General features: G+C 36.3%; 3 protein-coding genes across 4 annotated transcripts; all 3 read right to left on the bottom strand.

The window, feature by feature from the left end:
- Nucleotides 1–246: 246 nt before the first annotated feature.
- LOC131781502 (caspase-3) lies at nt 247–5,538 on the bottom strand. Of its 2 annotated transcripts, none has more exons than XM_059098166.2 (3): nt 5,349–5,538; nt 3,412–3,477; nt 247–2,696 (listed from the first exon to the last, which is right to left on the bottom strand). In XM_059098166.2, exons 1-3 carry the CDS (start codon nt 5,434–5,436, stop codon nt 1,936–1,938), a joined length of 915 nt encoding a protein of 304 aa, XP_058954149.2. In that variant the 5' UTR covers nt 5,437–5,538; the 3' UTR covers nt 247–1,935. The 2 variants fall into 2 exon arrangements, with proteins under 2 accessions (XP_058954149.2, XP_058954150.2); XM_059098167.2 differs by having other exon boundaries at nt 247–2,693.
- Nucleotides 5,539–7,177: 1,639 nt separating this feature from the next.
- LOC131781503 (ras-related protein Rab-7L1-like) lies at nt 7,178–12,841 on the bottom strand. The gene is made up of 6 exons (XM_059098168.2): nt 12,589–12,841; nt 11,871–11,926; nt 11,238–11,253; nt 10,457–10,638; nt 10,003–10,127; nt 7,178–9,533 (listed from the first exon to the last, which is right to left on the bottom strand). Exons 1-6 carry the CDS (start codon nt 12,710–12,712, stop codon nt 9,386–9,388), a joined length of 651 nt encoding a protein of 216 aa, XP_058954151.2. The 5' UTR covers nt 12,713–12,841; the 3' UTR covers nt 7,178–9,385.
- Nucleotides 12,842–12,959: 118 nt separating this feature from the next.
- On the bottom strand, nt 12,960–17,850 carry LOC131781512 (sentrin-specific protease 8-like). Its single transcript, XM_059098180.2, has 6 exons — nt 17,723–17,850; nt 17,485–17,573; nt 16,902–17,010; nt 15,509–15,630; nt 15,357–15,407; nt 12,960–14,376 (listed from the first exon to the last, which is right to left on the bottom strand). Exons 1-6 carry the CDS (start codon nt 17,833–17,835, stop codon nt 14,210–14,212), a joined length of 651 nt encoding a protein of 216 aa, XP_058954163.1. The 5' UTR covers nt 17,836–17,850; the 3' UTR covers nt 12,960–14,209.
- Between the last annotated feature and the right edge of the window lie 28 nt (nt 17,851–17,878).

The following is a 17,878-nucleotide window of genomic DNA, read 5'->3' as shown; positions in this document are numbered from 1 at the left end:
TCCAGTAAAAAGTAAACAATTGGGGTCTTCAATTGAGCAGAGAATAGACTAAAATAGGGTCCAGGCTCTGAGAGGCAAGCAGCACATACCCAGCAAAAGTTGACACAAGTGCCCCTCCCCTACCACCACCACATAATATAATTTTTCTGGTAGCAAGTTTGATATTGAAACTGATAAAACATGGCATGTGTTGTAATCCAGGAAACATTAAGCTAGGAATGTGTAAAGAATCTAGGACCCCAAGACAAAATTGTATAACAACTTTAATATCTTCATTGTACCTGAAAAGCCTCTGTGTGCAGGTACCCAGTTCACAAGATTATTATAAACTATCCAGCAATTCCCATATTACTTTTATTATAACAACTACAAATCACTTCATTCAAGTGACTGATCACCTGGACAAGTCTTTTTTGTTCAATTCTTCTTTCCTTATATAAATATCTTCATCTTTTCTACTTTGGATGTTTATTTTTTATGCAATAGAAGACATTTAAATAAAAAATTCAACCTAATAATTTAATTGTATTCAGCAAGCAGACTGTGTAGATTTTACATGCTATGGTATTTAATGAGCTCTCAAATACAAAGCTGAGTGAAAACCACTATCATGCCAAAAAAATGATACTTTATAAAAACTGTTGACAAATTCTCAGGGAAAATGATTTTTATACCTGGAATGAAAGATTGAATACAATCTGCTTGAAAGGACTGGTGACAGCTCAAAATTTCCTCAGTGGTTGGTATGATCAACTATGCATGTTTAGCAAACCTGGATCATTTGAAATCAGCTCATTGCAAAGATTACAAATTTATACACTGAGTAAACACACACAAATGCAAACTGCCTACTGTATTGCAATACATTATCATTCATTTTCTTTTCTATGAAAAACCCCTTCTCCAAAACTAAATTAATGATTTCCTTCTCTCTCTACCTTTTATTCCTTAACAAAAATATAATTCAGATGGTCTCATGACAACCACACATATGCAGTACACCCTATGACCCCATGACAGGGTAGAAGGGGGGAGGCCTGATGAAACCAAACCAGTGTGGAAGTGGAAGGGATGGGACCCTGTTACCCTTCACTAAAATACCCTCCCCCCCCAACCCCTAACCCTTTCACTCCCATAAGTGACCAATACAGAATTTCTCCTTACAATATCAATACCATATCAAGCAGAAAAGTGATCAGAGTAAAGAAAAATAATATCAGTTCTAGGCAATTATAAGTTGATCCAATACCAAATTATCCAAACTAACATCACAAGAACTGTATGGCAGACAGTAAGGAGAATTACTAATGAGATCTTGGGAGTTAAAGGGTCAAATAACTCCCACACCTGCTAACTTGAATCGGTTTTCATTTCCCTTCATGAAGTCAATTTTAATGCAATTTTACCCTCCATGACTTGAACAATACAACTTTCAATTTGTGGAAAGTCAAAACAAACTGTACTGTAGTTCAAAATATTGAATTTACAGAGAAACAAGAAATGGTTCTTTTCCTCATTTCTTCCTTTCACACTGAACAAAACAACTGTGAATCCAGTTATGTTTTGCAGACATAAGATTCATTAAACTACAATGCATTGTGCTTTCACAGAGCTCTCCTGCCTAGCTTAGCTGCTACTTCTGGATGTTCTATTTTTTACTAGACTCCTCTACACTGCGAGAAAATTTGATTGACGAGTACATTGACAATTTGACAATGTATGACTCGAACCTTTTTCAATTTTCCTTGATGCATTCAGTCAACAGAAGTGGACTGCCTAGTCTACCATCACAAAGCAAGAACTAGCTTTACCAGTAGTTTAAATTCTAATGATGTACTCAGATTTTTCCTTGTTCCAAACTTGTTTCAAATATTGAACAATTTTTTTCCAAATAACCTGAAACTCATTCACATGACAACATTTATTGCAAAGAGTTCATGGAGTGTTATGAGTAGGATTGAAAAACACTTTCCTTCTCAGCATACAGACTTGGCAAGGAATTTGCTTGAGGCTTGTTTGGCCCATTTGGCCTAAAAAATTAGCAACACGGTCATTGACCCTCAGCATCATATCCATGAGGTGCTCTCTTTCTGCATACTTTTTGAAGACTTTAACAATTGCTGAAATAAACCAAGAACCAATTTCTGGCTGCCTGTAGCTTTGATGATTGGGAGCAGAGGCAAAACAGATCAGAAAATCAGCATCAGCTGGCAGAGATGAGCTTGCACGTGGAATAGGCTCGCTGTCGCTCTCAATAGTTAGTATATCCTGTTGACTGCCACGGCAAGCTTGGATCAGAAATATTTTTGGTTTCCCTTCAAGAGATGGGCACTCTTTTCGGCGAAAACAGGAAGTGATTGCCTCAATGTTGATTGAAATATCATCAGTGCCATAGATTCCATCTTTAGAACCATGACTAAGGATTACACAAACAAAACAGTCATACCTGCCAAAGTCTTTCTCTGATGTATCTTGCAGTAATCTTTTGATTTCACTTTGTTCCAAGTTGTTATGAATCTTGGTAGTGAAATTAAAATCATCAAAGAGACTCTTGAGACCTTTCACATCTTCTCCTGACCAATGGCGTTCACCATCTGGCCTCTTGGGGAAGATGTAGTTATTAATTACCAGTACATAACCAGACTTTGCCTTGTAATCGATATCATCCCCAGTCTCTTGACAAGGTGAATGAACTGCTAAAGAAACAAATATAAATTTTATTTCAAGTTATTTGAGTCTCTATTTGTTCTGGTGTTGCTTAATGTACACTCCTCTCTTAGGGGAAAAAACTTTGTGCTCTTGGGCCATTCCTTCCTCAAGATAACAACTGGTACACAATTATCTCTACACTATGATTTTTTTTTTCCTGTACCACCATAATGGCTGCTTACAGCTTCAACATGATGACCAAAATGGTCCCTGCTTGGTGCACAGTCCAAGCTAAATTTTAGTAGATGAACAAAAAGTTGAGTAGCTCCCTTAACCCTTTAACTCCCAGGAGTGATTAAAATGTAACTTCTCTCTGTAATATCCATACATTATCCAGCAAAGAGATAATGAGAATTCTCAAACTTATCAGGTACAGATTGTTGTCTTGATCTAACACCAAACTCTCATAACTAAGTTACAAGGAAATGTTTATAGCAGCTAGAGGGGAGAATTAACAATCAGATCTTGGGAGTTGAAGGGTTAACTGTTTAGCTCCAAGGTGTGACCACAAATAAAGTGCGACAATGATGAGGAGAAATTAATCAAAATGTAAAGTAGGGGTTATTGTGGGATTTAAATCCAAATCAATAGAGCTAAAATTGTTAGTAGGAAATATATGAAAGATTGAGCAATGACCTAAATAAATACTAAAATCTTGGACATGAAAGGTATTTAAAAAACTAACTGTGGAACTCTACTCACCACCAGTTGTTGTTGTCGTTGTTGTTGTTGTTGTTTCCCTTGGGACATGCTGTTCCTGTGGTATTCCTGATAAAATTAAGAGCTATTTTAGTTACTTTAACCCTTTAACCCCAAAGAGTGACTAGCATCTAATTTCTCCTTACAATATCACCTCTGAACCACACATTAATGTCACGAGAATAAAGGAATTGATCTCCAACTAAAGAAACTCTTGACTATTAGATGAATTCTCCTTGTCAGAACCTTAGTAGATGTACAGAGAACAAAATGGAGAATATGAATACTGATGTTAGGATGTAAAGGATTAAAATAATCTATTTGCAATCTAAAGTAACTTATTATAGATTCTCAGCTGCTTCATGTGCTTTGATTGGTCAATTTAGCAGGGTATATTTCTCTGTACCACCTACTGGTAAGTTTGTTTGAGTTTAGGTCTTCTCCACCCAGAAATATTATTAATATATGACTAACCTAGTTTTCTAAGTCTGTACTTTAAGTTATGGAACCTTTTTTTTTTCCACTTGGATTTATGCCTTGTGCATTTAACACTTCTTGGGCTATGAATCCAACTGGAAAAAACCTGGTCTGTCACTTAACCCTTTCACTCCCAGAAGTGACCAAGACAGAATTTCTCCTTACAATATCAATACAATGTCAAGTAGACAAGTGATAAGTAGATAGAAAAATATCAGTTAGTGGATTATCATATGATTCAATACCAAATTCTCCAAACTAAAATTATAAGCAATGTACGGGAGACAGTAAGGAGAATTACTAAAAGGATCATGGGAGTGAAAGGGTTAAACTACAGACCTCAAACTCATTTAGCAAGAGGAATATATTATTTTGCCTTCTTAGCCTAAAGTCCCTGAATATGAGTAGACCCCAGAACAAACACATTCTGATGCAATCCCAAAATCGGAGTCAAACAGCTATGCATGTGTGAAAGTTGTAATGACTAAGTGGCATGCTATCAGGCTGTCAGAACCAAGTTGTCTTGTTTAAGTTATTAACAACGTTCACTCGATCCAGTAAGTCAGGGTGTTCTAAAAGCAAATAACTGTATTGATAAATCTAAAAACAGATAGGTAAACCAACAGGATACCTCTTCTTGAAAAAGCTCTGGGCTCAAAGAGTCTCAAATTTTTCCTATTTCCTACTTTTCTTTTCCCTCACAGATTTTAATGAACATTTAAATTTTCGTTCGCTTATGTTACCAGACAGTGGTTGTTTTTTTTATGTTTTTCTAAGAAATTTTTTCTGGGAAATTGGCGTGCTGGCACCCAAGATTGATCCCCTTGCCCATGCCTCAACTTTGACCCCAACGTGTGCAATCCCTATATATGTGAAATTAGTTGCTATTTCAAGAAATGTGAAAGGGGTTTTTTTCATTTCTCTTTCATGATTCCTCTTTTTCACCTGGTTTGTACTAATTATTTCGCTTGTTTAAGATTAAAGTGAAATTAAAGAATAAAACAAGCGTGATCAACAAAATGGAATAAACTTCACGCGGATTTAATAACTCAAAATTCCTTTGAACTTCTTCGACTTGAATTTACCCTGTTAAACCTGCATCGATGCATTTGCGAGGTTTGGTTCAAGTGATCTAGCTCGAGTAAGATAAATAGGAAGAAAAGTTGCCTATGAAAAATAACGTAAGTGGGAAAATTCAGTTAAAGTAAGGGCGAAAAGAAATATTGTAACGCCCCGGCGAAACGGTATAATGATTTCGTCCTACATCCTGTTAGGAAGAGCATGTCTGACTGATAAGCCGCCTTCTTCAAGGTAGCATTTAAATGGCTTTCCCATGTTAGACTTACATCACAAATTTTCTATAAAACCTTTCCTTCACGGGGGAACGTTCGATCGCGAAGCCAAACCGTATTGTATAAGACAAACTCGATGTAGAACGAAATGTTTGAGGTGACAAACCTTACCTTGGGTCGCCCCAATTGTCAAATTCGCACTATCCCCAATTACGACAGCGCCATCACATTTGCCTATTTTTATATTGAATTTGGACATGCTGGAAGGTATTCCAACCGAAAACTGCACGTAAAACTGAAATAACAAATCTAAAGACCATTCGACAGTTACAAGCGAACAGTACTTAAGCGGAAGCGAAAGCGAAAGTGAAGGGCATTAATAACTGGTCAGCAGAAAATGCCAAATTACAAAAATAACTTCAAAGTCTCATCACTGACATGTACTATTAACCTGTTCTCTGGAGCGGTTTAGTCTTCTGAGGGAGGGACCGCCCTACAGAACGAATTGCTTACTGAGCGGAGGGGGAGCCGGTTAACCAAGAGGCAACCTTTCCACGTCCAAATTAGCGAAGTGCACTGGAGAAAAGATTATTAAAGAAATGAAAAAAAAAAGGTGCTTTACTTTCAGTTGTTTTGAAGCCTTCCCTTATCAATAAAGGTGACAAAACTCAGGTATGATAAACACCTAAAATAAATTTTAAAGAAAAATTTATGACCGTAAAAAATCGTTCATTTAACAAACCCCTGATTATTTCAAATTTTTTTTGAGGGGGGCGATGGATAGTTTCGTTTTTAGACTTTGGCATTCGGCATAAGAAGTGTCATAGAGGAAAAACTCTGCGTTGCATCTATAATGTACTTTTGAATGTGACACGTTCATCTGCCAAATACAGCAAACTTAAGAAACAGTACCGTAAATGAACTTAATCAGCAACAGGCGGCTGGTTAATAAATATTTTCTTTACCTTCATTTGGCGCAATTTGCACGTTGGCATAATCGCTAGCAACAAGAGGCCAAAAATTTCCTACACTTTTGTGGAACTTGGACATACTAGAAATAAACTTCGCCCGAAAATACTTCTGATGCGTACGAAATTGTCGAGGATGCTTCGCAATATTAATGAAAAAAAGACGGGTAGCATCCGGAAGTAGTGGAAATGTTATTGTAGTCAGCGGGCTGCACCAACTGTAATCAGGCAGTTTTATTGCGTTACACTGTTGCCTTTAAAATTTCTCACAGCGAGTCGTCTTTCTATTTTGTTTATATTTTCGATTCAAATCGTAATGACACCAGATGCGAAATGCCGCGTTAGTTGATATCAGGTGAGAAATGGGAATGGCAAAGATATGGGTAGAGGCTATTGGATATGAATGTGCATACTCCTTTAATCCCAGAAAAAGTACTAACATCTAAAGAAAATGACAATTATACGGACCTCGTTCTACATCATCCCCTCCTCCCCCCCCCCCCCCCTCAGGTCTATCAAAGAGAGAAGTATTTTAGCTGCAATGTTCTACAGAAATGATCATGCACAAAATTAAAGAAAAACAATCTTGGAACTATTCAAGTTAAATTTTAGCCCTCAAATAATTTCTGCCAATGATCTCTGTTCAAATATCTTATTTACCAACAAATTGACTTAAATGAAAAATTGGTCACACAAAACAGATGGATGAACAGGTATTGATGCTCTCGCATTCCTCTAGAAGTGACTTGGATCTTATCTCTCCTTACAATATCACCCCTAAATCAAACATCAATGTCATGAGAATAAAGGAAATGATCAACTTGAGGAGCTTGATTGATAAATAAATTCTTCTCATCAGCACCTTAACCCTCTGACTCCCATGAGTGACCAAGGCAGAATTTCTCCTAACAATATCAATACAATATCAATCAGATAAGGGATGAGAATAAAGAAAAATATAACATTACATGCATTGTAATCCAGGTCATATTAAACTAGGAATGTATAAAGAATCTAAGACCCCAGACAAAACTGTATAACAACATTTAATAATATCTTAATTGTACATGGAAAATCTCTGTATGCATGTGCCTAAGTTATAATTTTTTAAATAAATTTTTAGGCAATTCCTTATTATTTTATAACAACTGTAAATCACTTCATTGAATTGACTGATCAGCTGCATAAACTTTCTTTGTTCAATTCTTCTTCCATAATATAAATATCTTCATTTTTTACTTTGTATGTTTACCGTAATTTCCGGTCGATTACCCGCGGGTAATCTGTTGATTTTGCATTAAATCCGCGCCACTGCGGGTAATAGGGAGGTGCGGGTTATGTGACAATTTTAAATTCTTCTGGAAGTTGAATTGAAAAAATTTCTCACCTACCTGCGTTTCCACCTCTCAAATGAATTTTATTGTATCAAAAGTGCCACAAAGCGGCACGAAAACATGATGCCAACTCGAGTTTATTTCACGCATAATTAGTTGCGTGACAAACAAATTTTTATCGGCACGCGTGAAAACAAAACCTTGATGGTGACAAAAATAATCCAAGGATATCCGGCGCATCAGTAACAAATTTCCAGTTTTCACTAGCTTGAGCTAAAGAGAATTTTCCCGTTTTAAGGGACTTGTTAGGCCCAGTAGAACAGGAGATATCGATTTTTTTGAGAAATTGCCGACAGTAATTTTAAATCCCAAATGCATCACCAGAATGTTGAAAATAATAGGTGCGAAACTTAACTAATTTCGCGCTGAAAAAGTATTTTAACGACAAATGAACAATGGATATTGCTCATTACGCTCCTACATGCTATAAAAAGGTAACTGACTGAATAAGAATTATAAACCTCGATCATTCGCGATAAGTGTATCCACGAGTCACCAATTAAGTTAAAATGCCTGCTGTGAAACGCCCACGTCACAGTTTTACGTTTGATTATAAGCTTAGAGTAATAACTCTTGCCGATGAAATCGGTAATAGAGCAGCAGCAATAATCAATCAATAAAGTATAAGCTAATATTGACACAGAATTGTGCACATGTCTGAATCGAAAGACTGAAATGTATCGCCTTAATGTCACGTTTTCGCCACCGAAAAAGTTGAATAACAACGTGCGGGTTATCCACCGGTGCGGGTAATCCGTTGACTTTTTTTTTCGCCGTATGCAATAATCGGCCGGTGCGGGTAATCGGCCGTGCGGGTAATCGACCGGAAATTACGGTAATCATTTTTTTATAAAATAGAAGACATTTAAATTAAAAAAAATGTGATGTAATTGTATTCAGCAAGCAGACTGTGTAGATTTTACATGCTATAGTATTTAATGAGCACTCAAAAAACAAAGCTGAGTGAAAACCACTATCATGCAAAACAATGATACTTCTTAAAAACTATTGACAAATTTTAGGGGAAAATGATTTTATGCCTGGAATGAAAGATTGAATACAGCCTGCTTGAAAGCACTGGTGAAAACTCAAAATTTCCTTAATGGTTGGTATGATCGACTGTACATGGTTAGCAAATCAAGATTATTGCAAACATTATTAATGTAAGCTCTGCGTAAACATGCACAAATGCATATTGCCTACTTTTCCCGAAACACTGATATAAACTGTATTATATACATTATCATTAATTTTATTTTCTATAAAACCCTCTTCCCTGAAACTAAATTAATGATTTCCCACCCTCTATACCTTTTTTCCTGTAACAAAAATATAATTTAGATGGTTACATGATAATCACACATATGCATTATACCCTACCACCCCATAAAAGGGCAGAAGAGGGGAGGCCTGGTGAAAAAAAACAGTGTGTGAGTGGAAGGGTTGGGACCCCATTACCCTTCAGTAGTACACTCCTCAACCCCCCTCCCATGACCCCATGATGAAAGGGCAGAAGGAGGGAGGCCTGGTGAAAAAAAAACCAGTGTGGGAGTGAAAGGGTTTTGACCCCTTTACCCTTCACTGGTACACCCTCCCCACCCCCCACTAGAAAGTAAGCTTTTTTTTTACCCACTCCATGATTTCTTACTTTTAAATTCTGACATGGTGGCTTCAACACTTCCTCAAAAAATAAGCACTCACTTTTAAAAAAATATGCTTGCTATACAGTCAGGCTACCCTTGATAAATCACTATGAAATTCTCCCACAAGATACAAGGAGGCTCTAACCAGTTGAAAAATCAAACATAGAGATCTTGATCAGTTATTCTACTTTATATGAGCTAACTTAACAACATCCTGATCTGCTCGCATTTTCTTTAGTGATCTTGTGACTTGTGAGTTCAATAAATCCTCCTTGATCAGTACTGGTGTTGTTCTGAGCAACTTTTTCTTCATTGTTTTTATAGCTGTCTAACAGTTCTGCTAATAAGTATCTGGAAAAATAATTCAAGTAGAAATTAATGGTTACATGACCCCTTCACTACACTGTACCTGAAGTGAAAACTTGTAACATCTCCTCAAATCATCAATTTCTTATCCAGTGAGAAGATGGAATAAACATGCAAGGGTAGCAAAAGTTTTTTAGGCAAAGCACGATTGAGTCCAAAATTAATTTCTGGCACATGAATTTTTCAATAAGGCAAGGCAAGGTGAGATTTGAAGTTTTCCCTTTAAAGTTGTGAGATGAAATTTCAAAAATAGATGTAACATTTAAATTTTATCTAAGCTTAACATTCATGCATGAATCAGGATCAGAACCCCCACCTCTTCCCTTCCATTGACAACACTCATATATCAGCTGAGTGGTTTATCTAGGAAGTATCCATGCCAAGATGCATTGAAGGCAAGAAGATTTTAACATAGAAGATGAAAAAAAAAAAAAAAAGGCAAGATCTTTCTTACTCCATTGTCTCTGATACATTGACATCTTCTTTGACTGACATCTCTGTCCAACCCAAGAAGCCATTTTCTTTACATAACCTATCAATTGCTTCTTTCTCGATGGGTCTTGTGCTTGATAAATCACTCTGAAGATTAAATGAAAAGAAAAATGGTGAAATTTGAAATATAGAATTTAACCAAAGAGATGTCGACAGAAAGCAGGAATAACCATATCTATAAATCATAATGGAGCAGTTATTGAGCTTTCACATCAGGCCCTAGTGAAGACAAATATTACAACTGGAAAACCTCTTACAGCAAGATGACATGGTATTACTCTAGCATATCACTAGTTAGTAGGAAAGTCACTTGTGCCTTGTGTCCCACTCTTTGTTCTCACCACATTACTGAAAAGATGCATGGCAAAATGGGATCTATTTCCTAAATTGATTATGTTGATTAGCTTATAACTCACCTTATTTCCTACTAATATACATGGGATTGTCTTTCCATTAGGAAGTGTACATTTGCTATCCAGGTCTCTCTTCCATTTTATTGTACTATTAAATGTCTGTTGACTGGTCAAATCAAACATTATGACACAAGCTGCAGCTCCCTTGTAATAGACTCTTGTCATTGTTGAAAATCTTTCCTGCCCTGAAAATTGTTGATGTTCACTAAGTCAGAATAATAATTAGTTTTCAACTCTTTGACCCTTAATTTTGACTTACATCTAATTTCTCCTTATAATATCACCCCTGAATCACACATTAAGGTCAGGAGAATAAAGGAAACGATCAACAATTAAATAGCCCTTAACTGTTGAAACATTTTCTCCTTGTGTCCACCTTAAGAAATATATTAAGAAAAGTGTGGAGAATATGCATACTGATGTTAGGGTGTAGAGAGTAAACAGTTTATGTCAAATAAGAGTTAACAGATACCTGTTATTTACATGTGGAGACCCTTACAAAACCTGCATGACTGACAGATCGAGAAAGGGGCAGGGCAGGGCAGGGTAGGGCAGGGGTGAGGTGTATAGGTTATCTCATGGGGGAGGGATAAAGGGATATAGAGAGAGGTGAGAGGTGAGAGGTAAGATGGTGAAGGGTACTTCTCTTACTGATTGCTAAAAGTATGGCAGATGATGTGAAATTGATAATTAAATCTTGGAGGTAAAAAGTTAAGTAAATTATCCTCTGCTCAAAAGTTCACTTTCTTCTAGTTAAAATGTGGAAAAAAAATTGTCAACTTACCAGCAATATCCCACAACTGTATAACCATGTAAGGATTCACATTCATGAATCATTCAAATTTTGGAAACAAAAAAAAAGGGAAAATTAGTGTGGAATAAAGCAAAATGAAGAGCAAAATGTACTTAAAAACAAAATAGATTAGGAGCAGTGCCTCCCTTTTGGCAAGGCCTATTGTGTAAGTCTGAAAAAATTAGCAAAAACATAAATGGGGTTGGCACACTGCACCTCTCTTCCAGAGCTTCATACAACATGTCAATCATAACTTTTTCGCTTATTTTTCCAACCAAACAATGGACTTTGCCAAATGGGGGGGGGAAGCTTGTAGTAAAAAAAAATTTAAAAATTATTTTAAACTATCCTTATTAACCCTTTACATCCCACTAATGACCAAGACAGAATTTCTCCTTACACCATCAGTTTAATATCAAGCAGACAAGTAGTGAGAATAAATCCCAATTGAGGGATTATTGGTTGATCCAATTCCAAATTCTCCTAACTAATATCATATGAATTGTATGGCAGACAGTAAGGAGAATTACTAATGTAATCTTAGAAGTTAAAGGGTTAAATTTGTAAATATTTAAAAAATTATCAGTTGGATAATTTGTTGCTAATTATAAAAATACTACCCACCTGAAGTCGTATTGTAGTATCATCTGAATATTTGATGACTTTCAAAGCAAAATCAACTGCAACAAAGATACATAAAAGATAACAAAAATACTTGGCGGAGATTACAGATTGAACTCGGAAGTGTGTAATAAGTGCTTGTTCTCCGTGGAGATACTTTATTTAGGACCAAAAAGGTACCCCTTCCACTTCGCATGACAAGGAACACTGCATTTTTATGGTATATTTAAACACTGTGTATCATGGGTTATAAACACAGAAAAACAAATACAGAAACATCTTGGTACCAATAAAAATTGTGGTGCCATCATCGCGAGACCACCCCAACCACCAACTAAACGTTTTCCATGACATCAATAGCTCAACTCGAAAAATTCGGACTCTTTCTATTATTAATAGCCTGGAAAATCAACATCTCTCCAGTTAACGCATAACAGGAAATGACCAAATGACCCCTCCACCGAAATGCACACAATACCTCAAAGAAGTTTCGTGAGGGAATTTTTTGTTCTTCAATTCAAGACATGTCAAATGTACAACTTAGAAATGTTTGCTGTACTTTCACCGACTTAAGTCCTTATTTTAGCGCACCAAAGAAGGGCAAGACAATCTCAGTTTAAAGCTATCATAGAAGTTTTTGACAGACAATTAATAAATCCGGCTCGTCTCAGAAAATAAAAAATTCCCAGAAAAATTGTAGACGTGATCAAGCACAACCTACCTCCTACAGTTGGTTTATACTCCCGTCCTGGTCCTGAATGGTTATTTACATAACGTTTGACAAAGCTTGTTTTTCCTACGGTAGCATCACCTATTATGATCACCTTAAAAAGTAGTTCTGACATTGTTAAAAACTGTATTTCCCTAAATAGACCTAGACCTAACTACGAACGCCATTCCTACCGATTCACGTGACTCTAAGATTCACCGGAAGTAAGAAGTGACTGCGAAAACAGGATACATTCTAGTTCTCAAGCCCTCTCGATTTGTTAGTTAGTTGCGTAATTTGGTTTATTCCGTCCACATTAAATGGTAGAGTACTTTGTTTGTTTGATTTTTTAAAATACATATATTTTTAACAGAAGTCTGAGGTATTTCCATGAGAAAATTATTCACAAAAACAATATTTAAAACAGAAGAAAGGCCTTTGCTGCAACACCTCAATTCCACAAAAGTTATTTTCAAATGTATGCTGAAAAAGTTTGTTTCAGTGAACATGTGAATTCTTGCTCATAGAAATTTTATAGCATTTGACTTCCCATCAGGATATTTTTTGTCAACAAAACTAACCACCCAACTATCTGTCAGCACCATGCTTTTAATCAGAAAATCAAATCAAAATGAGCCTTCATGCCAAACTCTTGGAAGTAAACTTCCATGTGAAAGACTTTGTACAAAGAACTTATGGAGAATTGACAGACCTCCTGCTGAGATAACTAAGAAAAGAGTGCAGTACCCTGAGAAAGGAGGTATCCTTTCAAGAGTTACTTGACACTTAAATACTGAGTGATCAAGACAGAATTTCTCCTTACAATATCAAGCAGACAAGTGATGAGAAAGAAAAATATCAATTAGGTGATTATCAGTTGACCTGATACCAAATTCTCCCCACCAACATCATAAGAATTGTATGGCAGAGTGTAAGGTGAATTACTAATGAGATCTTAAGAGTGAAAGGGTTACGAGTCAGGGGCTCAACAAAGTATGCATTCTATGCCTGTCTGTCGAAGAAGAGGTATATTTCTTTTGACAAGAACTGGTCATAGATAGTGTATAGCTTGTTCAGACCAGAAACATTTCAGGAAGTATGAATTACAATTCATATTTATGTGGGTATTCATTACAATTGTTGCTAATTAAAATTTAGAATGCTTAAAAGATCCTTTCTGCCCTTGACCTAAACAAGGTTAAAAAACAGAGGGCTTTGTCCCACACAGGGTACTTATTTATTTTTGTCTCTCTCCATGTTCTTGGTTCCAAACAGGGTCAGAGTTTTCACAAGTCATCACAGCACTCCTTCACCTAAAAACTGATTAACTAACCTCTCCTTCCCTAACCCAAGATGCCTGCTATCTCAAATTCCCATGAAAAAATTACTAGCAAAATGAATTTGAGATATGGTAATAAGCCAACAGGATGCAAACTGCATTTGGAGGAATCTTGAGAAATCTAAAGTTTGTGTTGCTGAAAGACCTCCACTATCTTACGAGTGTATAATTAATTACATGTTCTGCTTTTTTCAGAGGTGATTTCCATTTTGTGGGTGGTATTTTATCATCACTTTGAAGCTAAATACTTCCATTGGAAAGCTACACTAAATTTCCTTGCTGCAAATTTCAGAATCATGTCTTCTTCTCTCCAAGACTGAGCACAAGTTCCTTCAATGCTTTTCTTTTCTTCCTAATGTCTTCTGGAGTTAAGGTATCACTCAGAGATATTTTCACATTGTTCATAAAGTTGGTGCAGAGTTGTTCAGTGATGCAAACCACATATAGACCACAGTCATAGCCTGTTGAAATATGAAGCCACATTAGAAAGTTTCAAACCCTAAGGGTGACTAAGAGCTAATTTCAAACAGGGTCATAAGCATTAATTAACCCTTTACACCCTTGCAACAGTATGCAAATTCTCCATACTGTTCTTTATACATTTCCTAAGGTGCTGACAAGGAGAATTTGCCTACCAATCAAAAGCTTCTTTCATTGGTGATCATCTCCGTTATTCTCACAACCTCAATATGTGATTCAGGGGTGATATTGTAGGGAGAAATTAGATGCTAGTCACTCTTGGGGTTTAAAGGGTTAAAGAAATGACCACCAACTAAAAAAGTACTTGATTGTTACACACATTATTGCTGTCAGAAAACAGTATGGAGAATATGCATACTGATGTTGTGGTGTTAAGGGTTAACAGAGAGAAACACAATGGCTCAGAGATTAGCAAACTAGAATTCGGAATGAGAACTCCATGATCGAGCTCTGGCCAAGTCATAATGTTGAGTTTTGAGCCAAACCTCATCCCTTCAACAGTGACCTAATCTGCTCATGAGAAATAAAGGGTACCACAAACTGTCAGGGATTCATGACAAACTGCATAGAAATAGATTAGCATCTTGTAGAGAGGTTATGTAAAATTTTTGCACTATCCTCTGGGAAAAAGTGGAGGTTTGACATGCCTTTACATCATGGGGAGAGTTCAATTAATCCTTTAACTCTCAGATCAAATTTGTCATTCTCCTCACTTTCAACCAGACAATTCTTGTAATGTTGGTTCAGAGAATTTAGTATTAAATCAACTAATTATCCCCAAACTTATATTTTTCTTTATTCTCATCACTTATCTTGTTGATATTGTATCGATATTGTAAGGAGAAATTCTGTCTTGGTCACTATGGGAGTTAAAGGGTTAACCAGTATTGAGGTCAGTACTAGTTATAACTCTTAATTGTTCAGAGGCTAAATGAAAAATGGTGTTATATCAAAACACAACCATTTTGTTGTTGAGGGCATCTGTCCTCCTTGAAGCTTGGGTTTTGTCCTGCTGTTTAAAAAAACAAACAGAAAAACACTGTGCATAAGTGGGAGGAGAAAGTCTATGACAGAGAGTTGCGTGAAGTCTAAAGTGATCAAAATAACACTTACATCTACAGTGTAAAAAAGGTTCCACATTTTGTGCGAGAGATCTAGCAGCTGAAGTATTAAATGAACTGGATGAGTCACAATGATGAAAACTGTTTGTTTCTCGGTAGTATGCCAGCAAGCTCCTGGTAAACACACAAGTTTCTAGTTGTCAATAGAAGCATTAGATTAATAATCAAACATTATATAATAAGCTCAGTTATGCAAGCATTCTGATTGGTTCTCACTTATGATCTATTGGCAGACAGATATATAGATGACGTCATCATTAAAACTTTTTTTAAATTGTTTATTATATAAAACAAATAGATTCCAAGTTGCCGTGCGTCTGTTCAGCAATAGATCACAGATGACGTCAAAATGTGGTAAGAACATCAGTGACACACTCGGCTGCGCCTCGTGTGCCACTTGTTTGTTTTTACCACATTTTGACGTCATCTGTGATCTATTACCGAACAGACGCACGGCAACTTGGAATCTATATGTTAATTAGACACTCATGAAATACATAAGCTGTTTATATCAAACTCTATATAAAGAAATTTAATCTAGGCTTGTACAATCAGTGTCAAAATTAGTTGACACATCATGTTTGAAGAGTTCTATTTATATCTTGAATAACACTCCTGTTCCTTCCATGCTCTAAATCTTTGACAGGACCCCCCCTTCAACGTTGCCTGTATGTAGTTAAAAGTTGAAACAACATTGTTTTTTCTGGGGGGGGAGGCAGCAAATAGGTTAACTTAACAAGGGCAAAAGAGATAAGATTGAAGTAATGGGTGGTTGAAAAGGTCAATGTGTCAACAATTTTGTCACTGATTATAGATTCCTACACTACTTTTTATAACTTAGACATAAGTATTAGACTGAGGTAAAACAATTTGGAATGTGACAAAGGACTATTTGAAAAATGATACTACGCTACTACAATGTGAGGATTTCTTATAATGCAATAAGATACTACACATTCCAAGGTGCTTTAACCTTGTAGCTATTGAATACCACCTTGTTGTTTTTTTCATCATCAGTTACTCTCAATCTGCAACAGTCTTTTGAAAAAAGTTTGATTTTATTTTAGTTGGATAACTATTTTCTTCACCCTTTAACTCTCATAAATGACCAAAGAAGAATTTCTCCTAACAATATTGATACAATATCAAGTAGTATAGTGATGAGAATAGAGAAAATATCAATTTGGGGATTATAAGTTGATCCATAACCAAACTCTCAGAGCTGACATTATAAGAGTTGTATGGTAGATAGTAAGGAAAGTCAAATTCAGCTCAAAAGCTAGTTCAATGGCTCTCCGAGATACAACAAAATTCAAAACTAGTTTTTGATCAATAAACTGTTTCAGCTGAGGAAACACATTTATTAAAGGATGCTTATTGTATACCAGTGAGATCCCCCTGCTGAATGTCTGGAATCATTGTCATTCACAGCAAAAAATATCAGCTTTCGACTCGGAAGATCAAGTGGTTCCAGAAAAATACCAATTTCAAGGCCTGCAGCAAAAAAAAAACAATAATCAATAACATAAATGCTGTATTCCCTCATCACAAGGATATTTCAATGTAGATCTATGACAAAGATACAACCTTAAGACTGATGCAAAAAAATTTCAAAACTAAACACCCTACATGTAGTTGCATTACCATCCCACTTCTTCCAATCATTCGTTATGTCTCTCAGTTCGTACATGTACCATGATTGGTCAATTTAGCGTGCCGCATTTTAGTGTGCGGCCCGCTAATTCAAAAAATCGTTTGAATTGAAATCTTACCCCTCTAATTGAACCCAGAGATATAATAAAAATATCTCACTGACTCCGTTTTCTCGGTCTCGAGAAATCGTAACTTATTGAACCTCGTTTTTCCCGCCCGCTTCGCGCTTAGACCATAAATTCAGGTGGAAAAAACTCGCAACGTAACTTTACGTTACGGATCTGGAAAACGAAGTTAGCAAGACGTATGTCTTACCTTCCCCAAGCTTCAAGAACTGCGTGACATCAGGACTGATAAAGATCGCAATATCTGATATCTGTTTAAATTTGTTATGAGTAAAGTAACTGCAATCAAACAAGTTTTCTGGAGTTAGTTCAAAGTGAAAACTTCTCCCCCGATAAAATGCAACCTTGTAGATTGCATGTTGACGCTACGCAAGCGAAAATGTACGCTGCATCTGCGATCAGATTTCCCACAACTACAAAAAACTCACTCAAATACGAATCCTATCAGTCTATCATTCAGCCAACGACCTTCCTCGAGCAAGCTAAGGTCCGATTTTTTGAGAAGACTGTCATGGAAGCTCAACACAATTTCGTCCGCCATTTTTCAAACTTTCCCTCGCTGAGCATAAGATCCATTGGTATAC

This window comes from Pocillopora verrucosa, chromosome 11, assembly GCF_036669915.1.
Source record: "Pocillopora verrucosa isolate sample1 chromosome 11, ASM3666991v2, whole genome shotgun sequence".
Classification (NCBI taxonomy): Eukaryota; Metazoa; Cnidaria; class Anthozoa; order Scleractinia; family Pocilloporidae; genus Pocillopora; species Pocillopora verrucosa.
The sequence above is the reverse complement of the archived record's forward strand: the minus strand, read 5'-3'. Positions and strand labels throughout refer to the sequence as shown.